Genomic DNA, 18,735 nt, shown 5'->3' on the forward strand with positions numbered 1-18,735 from the left:
TGCCGTGATTAAGAAGTATTTGACACAAACAATAAGGAAAGGCGAACACGGTCATTTCTGCTGAGAAGATGGGAATGGGCATGAGTTTTTAATCTTGATTTCTTCAAAGTGACTTCTCAGGGGAAGAAACAGCAGACCTGGCAATGTTCTAGAATCTTGAAGTACTACTTTTACGACACAGCTTTACAAAGGTTATGCTTCAAACCAGCAAGGGAAAGGAAGATTGTTATTTCAGTGGTGACAGGACAGCTGCTGGGCTGATGAAATAAACTAGTACTGTTTCTACCTTATTCTTTGTTCAAAACTATGTGGCTCTATAGTTCAAAGATAGAGATGTAAAGAGGAACGGAGACAGAGGGGAAGGGGAGGAGGGATTAAAATACTAGGAAAAGCAGTAGAGTTCTTTTAAAAAACAATTCTGGGATTTTTTTTTTTTTTTTCTTTTTGAGACCATTTCACTGTATTGATAAATGACAGTAAAGGCTGGCCTGGAACTCACTATGTACCCATTTAACCTCAAAGTTACTAAGTCCTCCTGTCTCAGCTTGTTGAGTGCTGGGGTTATGTACCACCACACCTAGCTGGAATATTTTGAAAACATTATGTTTAATTAAATTGCTCTCATGGAAGATATTGGTAAATTTGGAGTCTAAAATGAAATTGTGTTTATAAAAAGCATTAAATTGGACCAATCTTTCAATTTAGACACATATACAAGTATATATAAAAACTCAGATACATTAAATAAAGAGCAATTTACATTATAAAGGGTATTTACAATGCAAATCTGTAACCAAATACCAAGAACCTAATAGAAATATAGATAAAACATGGAAATGGGCAAATACTACATTCAAGAAAAGAGAAGTTTAATTTCATTAAGGGGAGTACAAGTTAAATAATATGAAATAATTTCTTAACCTTTCCAACTACTAGAGACTTAAACAATGATTAATAATACAAATATTGTTAGCACACTGGAGAAACAAAGTAAAGTGATGAGAACTGAGGTTTTTTTAGAATTTGATTTGGCTATGTTTTTCAAAAAGATTTTAAATTGTGTGCATTTAACAGTTTCAATTTTAGAAATTTGCTCCATGGATATGCCAGCACAAACATGCCAATGATGCATTAAATAAAGGCCTCTCTACATAGTGGAGGCTGTGCCTGTCCCCGCAGATGTGGGGAGATGGTCATGAGATGCCAAGTTATAGTTTGCATTGCCTGGTTTCATTGGTGGTGAAAAATGAATAAAGTAGATGCATGTGTAACACCATTGCATAGAAAATGTATAGAAGGACGTATTGTAAATTGTTAGACATAAGTGCATCTGGAAAATGGATTGGGAAGAGACAGGTAGGGAATTGGCTGAGACTTTTGACATTTATTCCATAATAATTTATGGCATTTATTTTGCTTTGGAAGATAATTACCTTTCTGGTTTTTTGACACAGAATCTCACTCTGTAGTCCAGGTTGACTTACATATCACTATGTAGCCCAAGCTGGCCTTGAACTTGTAACAATCCTCCTGCCAGAACCTCCCCAGTGATGGTATTATAGATATGACTCATCACATCTGCCTAGTTAATTACTTTGATGATACACTTTAAAAGTTTTATTTGCCTTGGGGAAGAAAAAAGTTCAGCACTATTCTAGTCTAGTAGATTGCAGTAAGTTCCTCTCATTCTGTCATCAGTGTTGTATAATATCCAAAAGTTAGAGAGTTCCTCTTTCATAAAAGTTCTTATGAAATAGTGAGTATTAAAAACATTTTCCTTTGAGGGGCTGGAGAGATGGCTCAATGGTTAAGAACACTGGCTGTTCTTACGGAAGACCTGGGTTCGAATCCCAGCATCCACATGGCAGCTAACAACTGCCCATAACTCTAGTTCCAGGGCATCTGACAGCCTCTTCTCTCCTCCATGGGCATTGCATGACACGGGCGCACTTACCTACATGCAGGCAAGACACGCATACACATAAAATAAAAGTAATAAATAAAATATTTAAAATTTTTTTCCCTTTGGGAAAAAAACACACTTTTTTAAAGGCTATATTTTCTTTAGCAAAGAAAACAGACACAAATTTCAATATTTTTTAGGATGCTTTATTGGCATGAACATTATTTTGTCAGTATTTCCTCTTAGATATATTTATAGTTCTGATAAATATATATATTCTTAGAATTTTTTTCTAAGTTTTAGGCTTCTCTTCAAACAGGTATATAAGAAGGCTGGGAATATAACTCAGTGGTATAACATTTGCTTAGCATGTGCAAGGCCCTGGGTTCAATTCCTCACACCGCAAAGTTAATTAGATAACATAAAGAATTTTAATGTCATAAAAGATATATAAAGAGGTCAGTAAACCTCTTTAGACGCTGCTCTAGAATGCTGAATTTTACTTTATGTCCAACATCATCTTTAAGCTCCTTACCAAATGCTTAAAAGAAGGCCTTTTCAGGTACAAATTTATTTTGCAGGTGATGAGTGCACTTTTAACTTTAAAGGTCATGGTTAGATAAATGTCAGAGAAAGCCCACGCCTACTGAGTTCAAACAAACATAAGTTGTATCCGAATTTCACTAAAAGTTATCAGCTCTTTGGCTCCCTATTGTTACCAAAGGTTAAGTTACAATTCCAATAGAAGTCCCCCAGCTTTCTGCCTGATTTACCTAATGTGCCATCGTATAAGAGCAAGGAGCTGTGCTACTAATGCCAACCTCTGCTGTTTCAGAGAAAAATCTAAAGTAACTTTAAAGGGTGACAGCATCTTGCTAGCAAATATTGCTGTCCACGTGTGAAAGTGAATGCAGGGGAAATACAGTAGGGTCTCTAGAGAAATAGAAATAAAATAGGAAAATGAACTCTGTCCCTTTAAAGTGAGAACTAAGAGTTGTCCATGGGCTCCCACTATCATGAGGCATCGTGGTCATGGTTGAACAGTGTCTGCATTACAGCATGGAGTCCTTTCCTTGCCAGTTTGCTCATTCAACTGCGCCATGCTGTGTCAGCCTGCCTATTTCTGCTTCTGCATATAACTGTATTCTATTGCATGCCAACCATGTCCAGCCAGTCCACTCTTGGATATACACCCAATATCCATGTGAGCGCTTGTGCCCACCAAAAGACATGGAGATTATTCATGGCAGCGTTGCTCTTCAGAGACAGAATCTGTTGGAAAAGGGAAAGGAAGGAAAAAAACCCACCAAATTTCATTTGGCACCAGAGTGGAAAAGTATATTATAGGCACATATGGCTATTCATGGAGCAATGTGGATATACCTCAAAAAGCACATTGTTGAGCATAAGATATGAGAAATTGTGAAAAGCACTTATAGTGCTTTTATGTCCGTGTATAAACTCCTTCAGGCCATTTCTTCACCTCTGCAGAGCTCCAGCACCAGTTTACCCAGCTTAAAATGTGCTCGAGGAGTATCTGTTTAATGGGTGGTGGATATGATATGGGAAAAGACATAAAAGAGAGACTCGGCATTATTTAATGACAGCAACACACTTATATTTATATGAGAGCAAAGCATATGGAAACCAGAAATGTTAACACAGTATTATTTATAACTGACATTGGCTAGCTACAGTGCTCGTTGACAAGATTACAGCAAAAATTCAGAACAGTTTTAAAATAGGTGAGTGAGTCAGGGAGAGGAGGAGAGGAGCTTGTTGCCAAGCGTGACAACCTGAGTTTGATTCTGGGACCCACACGTTTGAAGGACAGAATGGACTTCCTCAAGTTGTCTTCTGACCTCCTCACATGTGCCGTACCACATGCACACAGACGTACATGAAAAAATCATTAAATAAATAAATGTGACTTAAAAAAAAAAAAAGAAGGCACAGCTAATGGAGCCTATAGTTCAGCCCCCAAATTAATCTAAACATGATATTGGGTAGATGTGATAGTTTTCTCTATTCATACTTTTTTACCTCAATGAGGAGGAAGTCTTTTCAACTCTGTCCCATTTCTTACTCAACAGAATGGATACGTAGAGTTGATTTTTCAGACTCTAGTGTGCTGACTAGGTTCTTGCCCTGGGGGATTTGTGTTTAAGGTTGAAGGTAAGATGAACATGGAAGGCATTCTCTGACTCCTTTGGTCGGGCCTTAAAGGTGGGGTATCTGGACCACTGTCAGATTTGTGGACCTCTCTGCCAAATGCCATATAATGCTCTGAGAGGGCCACCGTTTCTGACACCTCAAGTCCTTCATCCTAAACACATCCCTTTAGAGTGTCTATGATCCTCCTTCCTACTCTGCCTGTGGGTAAGGCATGGCTGCTTATTAGTCTGCAAAGTTTATCCAAGAGAAACTCTCAGAAGTCTAAAGAAAAGGTGCTTAAGCTTGAAAATGATTTGTCCTAATTATGGATCAGACAGACCACCTGAATTTGAGTCCATAGGGAGCCACAGGAACAAATTACCAGTCAATTTACAATCATTTATAGAAACTCTGGGCTGCTGAGCTGCAATTAACAGTGCTTTGTCGTTGTGGGAAAGGAAGTGTATTTCTTCCTTAAATATTGACTGGCAGGATTTCCTTTTTCCTAGTAGGGGAGTCTCATCAACTAGGTGAGAAGACATGGTTTAAACAATTGAGTTGAAAAGGAAAAAGCATTAGATGCTGTTATTTTGTGGAAAGGTGTTTGTAAAGTGCTGAGTGTCGTATTTTTGCCCTTAATATTACCCACATTGTCTTTTAGAAGTTTATTATTCTTATTTTAAGCTTACTATTTTTTATCTCAATTTATTGTGTGCTCAATGGTTTCTCATGAATGCAGTTTCTAATATATGCAGCTCTTTATCACTGAAGTCTTCCGGAAATGTTTTGTTTTACCTCGGGGAAAACAAAAGGCTAATGTTCTTTCCCTTCTTGCTGATCTTATCAGCTCGGTACACATATTCTGACCCCCTTGTACTCTCACTTTACATGGGGACTTTTCAGATAGAGAAACCAAGTTAGCTTGCCAACTGGACTTGAATTTCAGGTCTTACCCTGCTGACCCTGCACATGAAGAATAACTGACATAATGTCGTGGAAAACGAAAACCTATCTAGAACTTTAACCAAGCTTTTTATGAGGTTTCTTCAAAATATATAGCGAGATATAGGGTGTTAATTTGTTGGGGAGCACACATGTCAGAACTGAATGGTTTCACACTTTGTTTGTACAAAGCCACCAGTTACCTTCCGGTGTTAAGTTGTGCTCTGAGCAAATACCCTGCCATTACTGGGTAGTGGTGTTAGTCAAACACTGAATACTCTTGATTGGTCCTCTCTAAATTTTATCAGTAAGCTGAACTCTTGCGTTACTGGCAAATACTAAACTTAAACATCCTGAAAATTCTTAAAAGCTTGTTTTTACCTTTTCAGTCTTACATTGGGGTTATTTTAAAAATTTTATTTTATGTGTATGAATATAATGCCTGCACGTAGGTAGGTGCACCCTTGTTGTGCAGTGCCCGCGGAGGTCAGAAGAAGGTGTCCAATCCCCTGGTACTGGAGTTACACAGACAGTTGTTAGTCGACATGTGGGTGCTGGGACTTGAACTCAGGTCCTCTGCAAGAGCAGCCCGTGCTCTTAACTGCTGAGCCATCTCTCCAGCCCCACATTGGGCTTATTTATTCTTGAGTTTATGTATGCCTGTGATTTAGATACAGTGAGATCCCCGTATTAAGCAAAGATGTCATATGGAGGAAAAAAACATGCATATGCAAACTTTAAAGTGGTGGCTTTGCATTATAGATAAAAACACTTGGAAAGTAATCGTCATTGAACCTTTGAGGATGGTCTAATCTTGTCTTGGTTTGCTGGTTGCTTTTGCAGTTTAACTCAGCTGCCAAGCAGCTGATAGAGTGGGACAAGCCTTCCACAGCAGGAGTTGACTCTGCAGAATGTACCTCAGTGGCAGCCCAGAGCAGCGCTGCCCCAAAGCACTCCGACACCAAGAAGAACACCAGGAAGCGACACTCCTTCACTTCCCTCACCATGGCGAACAAGTCCTCCCAGGCATCCCAGAACCGCCACTCAATGGAGATCAGCCCCCCTGTGCTCATCAGCTCCAGCAACCCCACGGCTGCCGCCCGCATCAGCGAGCTGTCCGGCCTCTCCTGCAGCGCTCCTTCTCAGGTATAGCTTCTGCTGCTGCTCCCACATGTGCTGGAAACCATTTCTTTCAAACGTGTAAATTCAGCATCTTCCCCCTCTGCCTTCTTCTTGTTTACTGTAGCTACTTAGTTACTTTCTCATGGTTTGATGAAATACCCTGGCATAAGCAACTTGAGGGAGAATGGGTTCATTTAAGCTCACAGTTCCAGAGAGATGGAGTCCATCATGATGGGGAAGACACACAGACAGACATATGGACACATACAAACAGGCACATGAACACACAGACATATGGACATATGTATACAGAAACACAGATACATGGATATACACACAGGCACATGAACACATAGACACATGGACACACATATATAGAAACACACGTGGACATATACACAGACATATGAACACACATACAGACATATGGACACACAGAGGCACATGAACACACAGACCTATGGACACACAAACACACATGGACATATACACAGACATGTGGGCACACATACAGACACATGGACACACAGAGGCACACGAAAACACAGGCACACTTGGGCATACACACAGACACATGGACACTCAGAGGCACAAGAACACACAGACACATGGACACACAGAAGCACATGAACACACATACACATGGACACACAAACACACATGGACATATGCACAGACAGATATAGGCACACATACAGACACATGGACACAGAGGCACATGAACACACAGTGTGAGGAAGAGCAGAGGTTGTGGTTTCACTCACTAATAGCAGCTGCGGCGTGCATACAACAGGCACTAAACAAATGTTTATTGGCTGGATGAGTCACTTGAAAACTGGATACAGAGAGAAACTCTGTTATCTTACGTACACTAATTACCTTGTATGGAAAATAGACGTGGGTTTTTGATCACAGCGTGGTTAGTTGGCTTATGGATCAGAGTACAAAGTACCAAATGAGGTGAATCTGGGAAGATTTAAAACTGAATTTTGAATGAGAGTCTAAAGAAGGGGGCTAGTATAGACGGCCATTCAGTAACAGAAAAATGAATTCTTTTGAATGAGTTTCTATTTTGTGAGACTAGCAATATTTGCACAGTGAGATTTTCTTGACATAAAATTAAGCTTTTGCTAAGCACAGCGACAGCTCTGTACAGGAGGGGCTTTGAAAGGATAGGCTGTAATTTGGAGGTAGGAAAGTAAGCTGAGGGTTTATAGCTGTAGAGAACTCAGGTGTGAGCATGTCTGACAACCGAAGTGGAGTTGTTCTGTTTGAGCAGTGGAGGAAACAAGGCTATTTCTGTGTTCCCCTGAAACAGTTGGCCCTTTAACCATCATACTGCTCTTTCCTTAGGGATCCCAGTTGGTTCTGTTTCCGGTGGTAGTGTTGCCTCGGGGAGAAGTTATTCCTAGAAGAGGATGGGAGGTGTTTGAAGTACTGCCTGGTTTCTCCCACCTAGGTTTACAGAACACACCACTTATCTAGGGCACTGTGTGCATTGGAGGGAACGCAGTCCACAAGAAAGCATATGTGTCACGTGTAGGACAAGCACGAACGCTCCTGACTGCAGAGACGCGTGGAGATCAGTGTGTGGGAAAATGCCTGTGAGAGGCTGCTTCAAACAGGGCCGCTCTGCAACTGCTGCAGAGCCTCTCTTGCCACTGGCCTGATTTCTTTCTTGTTTTCCCTTATCTGTGGTCACCTTTAGCTTCAAGTTTCTTTCCTTCTAGTTTTTCTTCTCTTGTATGTGTTAGGGTTTGATTTATTTGAGATTACTAGAAAGTAAGAAACTTAAACAGGTTGGTAGTATTCCTTTTGTTCTCTGATCTGAATGAAATCTATAGCTGCAGATGTGTACGTACTCAAGTGCTGGTGTGATGGTAGAACAAGTTATTAGGGAACAGCGCACCTTTTGGCTCATTCCTCCATACCCCCATGCTTTTAGATGGCACTTAAAGACCTCACTGTCACATCCAGGGTCTCAGTCAGCAGGATCGAGAAGTGGCAGGAGGGTCAAAGGGCTGGCTTGCTTGCCAAGGCATTTCATGACTGTCCGGTGAGGACTGACCTTGCAAATGCTCAAACTGGAAGATAACTTTCAGGCTGCGCTGTGTCCAGGGACCATCAGCACAGATGTTCGTGGGTGTCGGTGACTGCCATCGGTAAAGCACATGATGGTACAAGCAACCAAGACGTTCGGGCTGCTCCTCTGACAACTCCCATGATGCTTCATGGTCTGTGCCACCCGGAGGAGTAATTCACAATATCAAGTGTTTGTGAAGTGTTTTTTATATTGCCAGTGCCCTCAGAGGAAGCAGGAAGGTTTATCTGCCCACCTGTGTTTGCTTGCCCAACTCTTCCTGCTTTGAACTAGTGCTTGCAGGTACTGCCCAGCTGAAATGCTTCTATACGTACTGGAAAAAACATTCGGTCTGTTGGGACATCCAGTTTCCCTACTTCAGCAAGCAGTACCCCTGCATTCTGCAATTAGATCTGCCCTGTATCCTGAGTGAAATTGATCAAGTAATTGGACAGAGATAGTAAAATGACCAGAATCACTCAATTTCTTTCTAGTGAATTAATCTTGAGTAGTATCATAGATGACACCTTTGAAAACAACTGACTTGGCTTGATATTATTCCTGTAAAAGTTGTAGACATTTCTGGGCAGCTGCATTTTAATTGTTTATTCTCACTGAAAGAAGTCATAAAGTATGATCTTGACAATAGTAGAATACCTTAGGACTTTTAAAGAGATTTAACTTATCAGTAGAAAAGGTGAATGTTGGGCCACAGATCAGGTTAACAGGATCTTCAGGAACATTGTGAGATTAGTGGAGGACAAGGTTGACTGTCCACATGGTTAGCTTGATTCATGGAAGATAGAAAATGAGGCAGTGTGTTACTGTGCAAGCCAACAGCACTTGAACTCTGTATATAACACATTGTAGTGACTGGCATGTCTGTGACTCCCCAGCATTGAGGAAAATGCCTGGTACACATTAGCTCGTCAGCGCTTTTGCAGTTGAATGGGCTGGAAAGATGGCTCAATGTGTAAAGTGTGTGCACGCATGAGGAAGACCTGAGTTTGGGTCCCCAGAGCCCACATAAAACCAGCTGCATGGCATGCATGTGTAGACCCAGTGCTTCTACAGAGAGACAGGAGGAAGAGACAGGAGGGAATTCCTGGAAGCTCACAGGTCAGCTGGTCAGCATATGCAGTGGTGAGTGAGCAAGAGACCCTGTCTCCAACAAGGCAGAAGGGGAGGACCAACACCAGAGGGTGTCATCTGACCGCCACACAGGCGCCATGGCACACATATGTCTCTCTCTCTCTCTCTCTCTCTCTCTCTCTCTCTCTCTCTCTCTCTCTCTCTCTCTCTCTCTCTCTCTCTCTCTCTCTCTCTCTCTCTCTCTCTCTCTCTCTCTCTCTCTCTCTCTCTCTCTCTCTCTCTCTCTCTCTCTCTCTCTCTCTCTCTCTCTCTCTCTCTCTCTCTCTCTCTCTCTCTCTCTCTCTCTCTCTCTCTCTCTCTCTCTCTCTCTCTCTCTCTCTCTCTCTCTCTCTCTCTCTCTCTCTCTCTCTCTCTCTCTCTCTCTCTCTCTCTCTCTCTCTCTCTCTCTCTCTCTCTCTCTCTCTCTCTCTCTCTCTCTCTCTCTCTCTCTCTCTCTCTCTCTCTCTCTCTCTCTCTCTCTCTCTCTCTCTCTCTCTCTCTCTCTCTCTCTCTCTCTCTCTCTCTCTCTCTCTCTCTCTCTCTCTCTCTCTCTCTCTCTCTCTCTCTCTCTCTCTCTCTCTCTCTCTCTCTCTCTCTCTCTCTCTCTCTCTCTCTCTCTCTCTCTCTCTCTCTCTCTCTCTCTCTCACACACACACACACACACACGTACATATACAAACAAACACTTGTATATACACTGAAAGTTTTTGGTTTTTACTTTTTTAGACAGGGTCTCACTCTGTAGCCCTAACTGGTCTGGATTCACTATGTAAGTAAGGCTGGCCTGGAACTCACAGAGATCCACCTCTCTCTACCTTCTGTGTGCTGGAATTAAAGGGATATGCCAGCTAAGGAGACAAATCACCTATTCTTTCTTTTTTTATCTATTTTAATAAACTTCTACTTATGTGTGTGTCAATGACAAAGGTGTTGTTAAAAACATGGCTGTCTTTTTAATAAGTTATTTTTCTTGGCAGGTTCATATAAGCACCACCGGGTTAATTGTGACTCCACCCCCAAGCAGCCCAGTGACAACTGGCCCATCTTTCACATTCCCATCAGATGTCCCCTACCAAGCTGCCCTTGCAGTGAGTATCATTTCCTTGTCTTCATTTCTCTTTGAGGCATTTGTCACGATGCTCCGGCCTATTCCACCCAACACCTGCAGTTTACACCGATGCTTGCTAGGTGGGGTGGATCTGCCTTTCATTTGTCTCTCCTAATCTCACAAAAATCAGACTCGCCAGCGGCCTGCCAAGTTTCTAATCATGGCAGTCAGTGGCCTGAAGTTATTAGAACCTTGAAAAGTACATTTAATTTTATTGAAGTTCAGTTTGATTTCCTGAAGGCTTAACCTTCATTTCTTTGGAGTTTCTGAATCCTGCTTATTCCTTTTAAAGACACATTTATAGAGGGGACATGGGTCTCTCAGGCTAAATGATTTGATTTCATCCACACAATAAATTGATACCAAAAGTCTACATTTAGGATTCATCTCTAGTTTCTTATCCTCTGTAACTCATGGCAACTCTAGGTTCCTGCTGTCCTGGGAGACTCACACAGAGTGTGTTGATTTTTCTAATGAAAACATGGCATCCCACAGATAGACTTAATCATTAATTGTATAAAAACACCTGAATGGGGGATGTTGACTAGGAGAATCAGCACACCCAATGAGATATATACAAAGAGGAAACCTTGGAGAGACGATTAAAAGGAGTGAATCAGGCAAAGGGATCCTAAGGCAGTGGAGAAAAACAATAACCCCTGCTTCCTAAAACCACAGCCCTGTGAGCAGCAAGGAAATGGTACGTGTGAGACATCTCTCACCCAGGCTAATGCCTTGGCTTATACTTTAGACTATTCAACTTTCAGACTGTGTTGAATGAAGATAGAGAGCCTCATTCAGTCAGACTGCCTAGTATCTGGACCATGGCATCACCCTCCCCTGCCCCACACCTGGAATGTGTGATGACCTTTTCAGAGGAACAGCATGGTCCATTGAAGGGGCCTGGTATGGAACAGACTAGGGCTTGAAGTTCAGCTCAGGCATGTCTTTGTCATGTGAACATGGAAAAAGTTACTCAGCACCTTTAAACCTCAGTGCCCTGGCTTGTAGAAGGATATTGATCATATGTACATCAGGGAGTTAGAATACAGAGAGGGATGGCTGCTGCTGATCCTCCCATTAGTCTCTGTTTTGAGGTGAGTCTGGGTCATGTGGCACTCTTTCCCCTAGGATGCTTTAGAGAGCCTGGTTCACTTGGTTATGGTTTTCTGCTCTCTACACTCATAAGAGTGAGGTTTCTAAGCAGCTGGTTTGTTTTGAGGTTGGAGATTTTATATGTTCTGTAAAGATTATATTTTTCCTCTGCTGGACTGTTTAGAGCCAAATTTGTAGCCCCCTCCAGCAAGAACCTCACAACATATTAGTCAAAATACTGGCTTCGTCTAGTTTTATTGTGTTCATTTTCCATTTGCTTCATTTTTCTTACTTAATGTTTATTTTGGCTTGATTTGTTTTATACATAATTAAAAGCTGCTTTTTGAAACAAGATGGGGTATAAATGAATGCAATAATTACCCAACTAGACTTAGAGTTTTGAAGACTTTTTACAGAGTAAAATATGTTCTTCTATTTAAATAGAAGCTAATAATGTTGTAGTCAGAGGTTAAAGGATTTTATTTATTTATATTTTTTTTGCTTTTGTTTTTTAATGCTCCCTGAATGATTACAGCTTCCTTGATAACACAACTGTTTAGTGAAGGAGCCGTGGCCTTGATTCATCTGGGGAGAAGATGAATTTCACTTACCATTTACTAAATGTGGTTTCCATGAGATTCTGTTAGCCCCAGATGTTTGTCTGGAGCCAAGTTTCATAACCATCCTGCCCTCTAATCTCCAGGGGAGATGCTTCCTTTTCTTTCCCACCACCAAACGCACACACACGCACAACCAGTATATTTCCATTCCAGATGAGTACCTTGTGTGGAAACCTTCTAACTTAATTTCTTAAGTGGGGAAAGAATGACTGACTTTTCTGATCTTAGAAAAATTAATTAGTATGGAAGATACAAGGCTGGCTGAGTTTCAGCCCTTGTGAACTGAACATTTTACAATACAGTAAATGACCAGTTCTTTGCTGGGGGCTAACTCTAGGGCAAATCAATGGGACAGGCCACAAGAGAGCATGAATATATAAAGATTAATTCATATTCAACCATTTTATCCTAGGATTTTATAAGAAAGGCTATATATTAAGCAGGAGATTTATTAAATAGTATGTCTATTGTGCCAACTCCATGTAATGAAAAACTAATTATAAACAGGCTTGTCTGTCATCCTAAGAGATGGGTAGATCTCAAAGTCCCTTGTAGGTTGGCAGAAATGCTTTGGATTAAATGTTAGGTATTAGTGGGGAAATCTCAATAGCACAGGATTTTCGTGACTTCAGTTAACTGTGGTAAGGATTCTATTTAAAACCTGCAGTATTTCAAAGACTCTTGAGTGCTGTCATAGCAATAGTATGTAGCTTGGTGGAAAGAAAACTAGATTTTTCATGGTATGGATTTAGAAGTAATAAATGCCACCCCAGAGATGGAAAATGAAAATTATTTCTAGTGCTTTCTTCATAAATTGAAACTTTTAAATCTTTTATGCATAATGAGGTTATTTACAAGTATATGTCTCGAACATTTCACATGTTGTTGAGTTTCTAACATCATGAACAAGACTGGTATCACAGCTATCTAATTCAGGCGTTGGATATTAATAGTAGGAGGTATTTGTTGTTGTTGACTAGTTTTGTGGGACGAGGAAGGTGAAAATCTTAGTCCTGTATCTTTTCTGCAATGGCAGAAGAATTTCCAAAACAAACGGTTAATAATTGGTGATACTCTGTGATGATGTTTTGCTGTAAAGTAAAAGTATCCAAGACATTAAAGGCCAAATACTGCATAGCACCTTACAATAGCTTGAATTCTAAAAGTATATAAAACCCTAATTTAAATTTGCTGCCTCTTCCTCCTCTTCCTCTTCCTCCTCCCCCTCCTCCTCACTTTGAGACAGGACTCATCCATGTATCCCTGGCTAGTTTTGAACTCACTATGTAGCCAAAGGTGACCTTGAACTTCTTATCCTCTGACCTCTACTTCCCAAGTACTAAGATTCTGAACTTTAAAATGTGCTTGTGTGTATGTGTGTGTGTGTGTGTGTGTGTGTGTGTGTGTGTGTGTGTGGTGTTAGGGATGTAGCTTAACTGGTAGACTGCCTGCTTAACAGTCATAGAGCCCTAAATTCAATCCCTTATAAACTAGTGGTACACACTTGTAATCCCAGCACCACAGAAGTGGAAGGAAGAGGATCAGAAGTTTCAGGTCAGCCTCGCCTACACTGAGGCCAACCTGGGCTATATGAGACGTTGTCTCAGAAAAACAAATTAAAAAAAAAAAAACCACACAAAAAGCAAAAACAAAAAACACCAAAAGAACCTTAAATGATGTCAGGTCTCAAAATAGGCAGAAAGTAACCAGTCTATAGTAGCCCACAGCTCCATGGTTTCTACCAGCAGAAACAAGGAAATACATTAGAGGTAGGGGACAGAGACCACAAACCTTGGTGGCTTGAGAGGTAGAAAGAGTCTTGAAATAAGCAGGAGAATTGAAAATCAGGCTGAGGGTTAGGATATAGTCAAAACTTTCTTTTATTATGTAGATTATTGTGGTTTGGTTTTTGAGACAGAGTCTTTTCTGTAGACCAGGCTTGAACTCATGATCTTCCTTCTTCAGCCTCACAGGTACTGGGATTACAGGCATGAGCCACTATGCCCAGTTCAAAACTTCCATAGCCACAACAGAAAAGGATATTAGCATCTCAGAAACTGAGGCCTTTTGATCCATGTCATCTTATCCTAAGAGGATGTCAGAAGCACAGAATGTTCTCATGTTCAGGAGACGGTCACTAAGGATCTCTACTTTCTGGGTGTTCAGCTGGATGCCAGTGGCACACGGAGGAGTAAGACAGTGTCTGACTCCACAGCCTTTTAAGTCATAACACTGCCTTCCATTTTTTGATCTATGGCTGTGCTCGGAGCACTGGGAAAGACACCTTACATATTCTTCCTAATCTCCATCTCACAGATTGGTATATAAGGCACAGAGACGTTGCTGTTGAAATTGACAACAGGGTTGACTTGTGGGACCATCTTCATGCAGTAGCCTGCCCTGTTCTCTCGTTGGTCAGTTTATTTGTGTCTGAGTTCAGTACATCTCAGAAAGACCATTTAGAGATGCTGCTGTGTAGGGCAGAAAGTGCTTTGACTGGAGATTAGACATTTAGAAAGTAGCAATGATCAGTTAGGAGATATTAAATAGTATTTGCCCAGGTGACTCATTTTCTACCCTGGGGAGGTATGTGAGGAAGCACATGGAAGGGACTGTTGGAAGGAGCCTTAGATTGGTGGTTGAATTTGTGCCTAAAACTCTAGTACAAAGCACTTTGTTAGTAAGCTGGTCCTCTGCTCGTGGCCTAGGCTTGAAAGCGTACAGCCTGTTTCTCTAAACCATAGCCAAATTCAGATCCGGCTCCTCTCTGGGCTAGTTGCATGAAAGGGCAAGAGGTGGAAAGCGAGCCAGGAAGGATGGGCGTCACACTCCCACACATGAACTTCTTTTCACTTACCACATCCACTAGCCCATGTGGCTTGCCAGTGTCTTTGAAGACCTCCTACTGAGAGAGAAGACACTGCCTCCCTGGGTGCTCACTCTAGAAAATGAAGGGAATTGAGCACCCCCACCAAAAGGCTGAATTTCAAGGGGGTTGGACTCTCTCCCCTTTACTGACTGAAAAGCTGTGTGACTTCTGTAAGGCAAATGAGTTGCCTAGGGGAACAGAACCTGGGCATCAGCAGAAGATAGCCATTTCACAGGAGCTGGCCACTCCTAAAACTTGTGTTTAATGAGCTATGTGGAACCTAGCAGACCCATAGATGTTTCTTCCTGTTAGGGAGAGTATGTATACCTGAGCCTCTGGTGCCTGGGTTGGCCCAGACTCTAGTATAATAGGCAGGTCTCCAGGTCAGGTCTGGGTGAATGAAAGGCTGTACTTTGCTCTGTAGAAATTTCAGGTCTTGCGGGATTAGAGAACTGCCTGCGCCCCAGTGCACGGTAGATCACCTCTTGAACTTTCACAGCACCAGATTATTTCAGCTGAGGTTGTTTATAAACCAACCCACGAACTTGCCAGTGTGTTACAGCTCTGGACTCACAGAGCCCTATCATTTTCCCAGCCCCACAGGACCCTGCAGCATCTAGAAATCTGATTTTAGTCAGTCATTCTCCCTCAGTCTTGCATACATTTACTCAGTGTTGAGATGGGAAAAAATCTGCCCAGTGTTATTAAGTCATCTTTTTTATTTCAGCCACAGAAAAAGAGAGCGATTACTGTAGGTACAAGCCTCACAATCTTCCACAATATTTTCTTTCTGCCACATCTCAGTGCCTAATTGTTTGTCTTTGCAAAAGTAACTGTACAAAAACATTTGGTTACTGTATTTTATAAGTTGTGGCCTTTATTTAGTTTTTGTATTGTTTCCTTCTTTTGCCTTTTATTAGAGACAATTTAGTTCAGCTTCTTTTTAAACATTGTTATTTGTTTGTTTGTTTATTTATTTATTTATTTATTTATTTATTTATTTATTTATCTATTATGTGTGTGGGTGTACATGCCATAGCACACATATGGAGCTCAGAGGACAACCTGCAGGAGCCAGTCCTCTCCATACACCACGTGGGTCCCAGGGATTGAACTCAGGTCATCGGGCTTGGCAGCAAATACCTTTACCTGCTGAGTCATCTCACTGGTCCTAGTTCAGCTTCTTCTGTAAAGCTAACATGACAGTTTGAATTTCCTTGTTGAACACATCCCATCTGTCTTCTGCTGTGCCATAGCCAAGCTGTTTTGAGAGTGGGCTTAGAAAGATTTAAGTGGCAGTCAGGCCAGTGGTAACTTCCCAGTTCCTCCAAACCTTGCTCTGTGCAGCTAGACTTGTCTTACCTGCCAGGCCACTCATGCAGTGTTATCTTTGAATTACTTGGGTCACATTTTCTGATCCTTCTGCCGAGATGATCTTTATTTCTCCCTTCTTTGTCACTGGAAGGAGCCACACAGAAGGAATGTTTGATTCCCTGCTTAAAGGGTTGGGAGACTCCCAGCCCAGAACACACAGCTCTGGAGGCATAAGGAATCTAAACATTGCCATGTTGGTATAGAGGGTGCAGGTCTTCATGAGGTTCTGACTTTGAAATTACCTCCATCTTGTCCAAGCTGGCTCCATCTTGTCTAGGCTGTCTCTGTCTTGTCCAGGCTGACCCTGTCTTGTCCAGGCTGGCCCTGTCTTATCTAGGCTGACCCCATCTTGTCCAGGCTGGCCCCGTCTTGTCCAGGCTGGCCCCGTCATGTCCAGGCTGGCCCCGTCTTGTCCAGGCTGGCCCTGTCATGTCCAGGCTGACCCCATCTTGTCCAGGCTGGGCCCGTCTTGTCCAGGCTGGCCCTGTCATGTCCAGGCTGTCTCTGTCTTGTCCAGGCTGGCCCCGTCTTGTCCAGGCTGGCCCCGTCTTATCCAGGCTGGCTCTGTCTTGTCCAGGCTGGCCCTGTCTTGTCCAGGCTGGCCCCGTCTTGTCCAGGCTGGCTCTGTAGTCAGCTCTTCACCTCATTTACTTCTACACTAAATGTTCTGCTGCACTGTGGGAAAATTCTCACCAAAAGCCACGTTTGCAAAGAATTAAATATGTGAAACAGTTGCAACACATGTCCAGAAATTTGAATATTATGTTTCTGGAATTGTGTACTTTAATAGATAAAGTGAGTATTGATGAAATTTTGCTTTTACTCCCCAAAGTAGAAAGCTTATGTACTATGTTTGCAAACCCTTAGATTGTTCTCATTAATACGCTGATGGATAGAAGCTGTTTCTGCTTCCTAGGTGTACTCTTCTGTCTCCTGACTCCTCTTTTGATGGAGTTTTTACCTCTAGTTCAAAGATTTAGGGAGAGCGAGGTAGGGGTTCAGGCCATCCTTGTGTGCCTGTTTTCCCAGGAGTTTCAGTACACAGTCCCCGAGGAATTATCTGGGGTTTATAGATCAGAAGGTAACAATTGCTCCATTGATTTTCAAAGGCACAGAGCCCTGTAGGCAGAACCCCATTAGATTGTGCCCATAAAGGAAACAGCAGCTTTTCATTGATGTACTTGTTAAAGATTACCAGCCTTGATAGTCCTAAATTTCAAAAGCTGGCAAAGTTAAGAAAAGAAAAAGCAAAAATGGCAACCATAGCCTGATGACTGTGACTTGCTATTGTTTGGGCTTTGGGGAGATCAGGCATCAAAGGAAATTTTCTGCCAAAGGAATGATTTGAGATAGAGTGCAACTAAATTGTGTTCTGTGTTTAAGTTTCAGATTACAAAAACAATCACAAATTAATTCTAGCCAGCAATGTGACATTGTAGTAGCTCTCTTGAAAGGTATCTCATCCTTGTCCAAATCTCTACTTTAAATGTGTTATCTTAAAATTACACACAATCCATTCATTGGTCTCCTTCCTCCCAAGGCTGTTTGTTGGAAAGGATGCTGTGGCTTTGAGATGAATTTTTAAAGGGGGTTTTCATCGGCGGTAGCCTGCTGGTTCTGCTCTGTGTGAATTGCAGTAAAATCTGGTTTGATGCATTTCTGGTTTATTTTTCTCTTTTACTTTCCATATAAGATGTAAATAAATATCGTGTGTTCTTGCCCATCTTTTTTTTCTGTTCTAGACTATGAATCCTCCTCTCCCTCCACCCCCTCTCATGGCTGCCACTGTCCTCGCCTCCACACCGTCAGGCACTACTACTGCTGCTGCTGTTGCTGCTGCTGCTACTGGAATGGGACCCAGGCCCATGGCGGGATCTACTGACCAGATCACACATTTACGGCCTCAGACTCGCCCCAGTGTGTAAGTGAGGGTGTCTTATTACTATTTAAGCATCCATTTCAAACTAAACCCAAACAACAGAGATAAAGAGATGCATTTCTGATAGGAGCTAGTTGACTGGCTTATGGCTCACCAAGGGGTTTGTATTCTAGAAACTTCTACCTGGTCATGCATATAATAGGAAAGGCACTTAAACAAAATGAGCCAAACACGAGTTTGTTAGGTACCTGTCCTGCTGAGTAAAGGCCTTTGAGGCTTCAGGGAAAGGTACTTGTTCACTTCTTTATAACACTGTCTGTACAGGGAACTTCTCCTTTGTACAGCTCCTGTTTGAGATTTTTGACATCATTTGCATTCCTTGCAGCAGGATCTTAAGGGACAGGAGGGTATTCTACACATATTAGATCTAGTTTCCTTCAGCATATAAAAAGCTGTGG

The 18,735-nt window shown here is 41.9% G+C and overlaps 1 protein-coding gene across 4 annotated transcripts in view; it reads left to right on the forward strand.

The window, feature by feature from the left end:
- Sh3rf1 (SH3 domain containing ring finger 1) overlaps positions 1–18,735 on the forward strand; it is a 177,269-nt gene that overhangs the window by 130,491 nt on the left and 28,043 nt on the right. For all 4 annotated transcript variants that reach the window (XM_029559547.1, XM_029559549.1, XM_008824940.3 and 1 more), the window contains 3 exons: positions 5,843–6,145; positions 10,310–10,420; positions 18,141–18,319. In XM_029559547.1, the coding sequence (XP_029415407.1) occupies positions 5,843–6,145; positions 10,310–10,420; positions 18,141–18,319 (593 nt within the window). The remainder of the gene's footprint in view (positions 1–5,842; positions 6,146–10,309; positions 10,421–18,140; positions 18,320–18,735) is intronic.

The sequence above is a fragment of the Nannospalax galili genome, unplaced genomic scaffold, assembly GCF_000622305.1.
Source record: "Nannospalax galili isolate Female #2095 unplaced genomic scaffold, S.galili_v1.0 scaffold109, whole genome shotgun sequence".
NCBI classification, from domain to species: Eukaryota; Metazoa; Chordata; class Mammalia; order Rodentia; family Spalacidae; genus Nannospalax; species Nannospalax galili.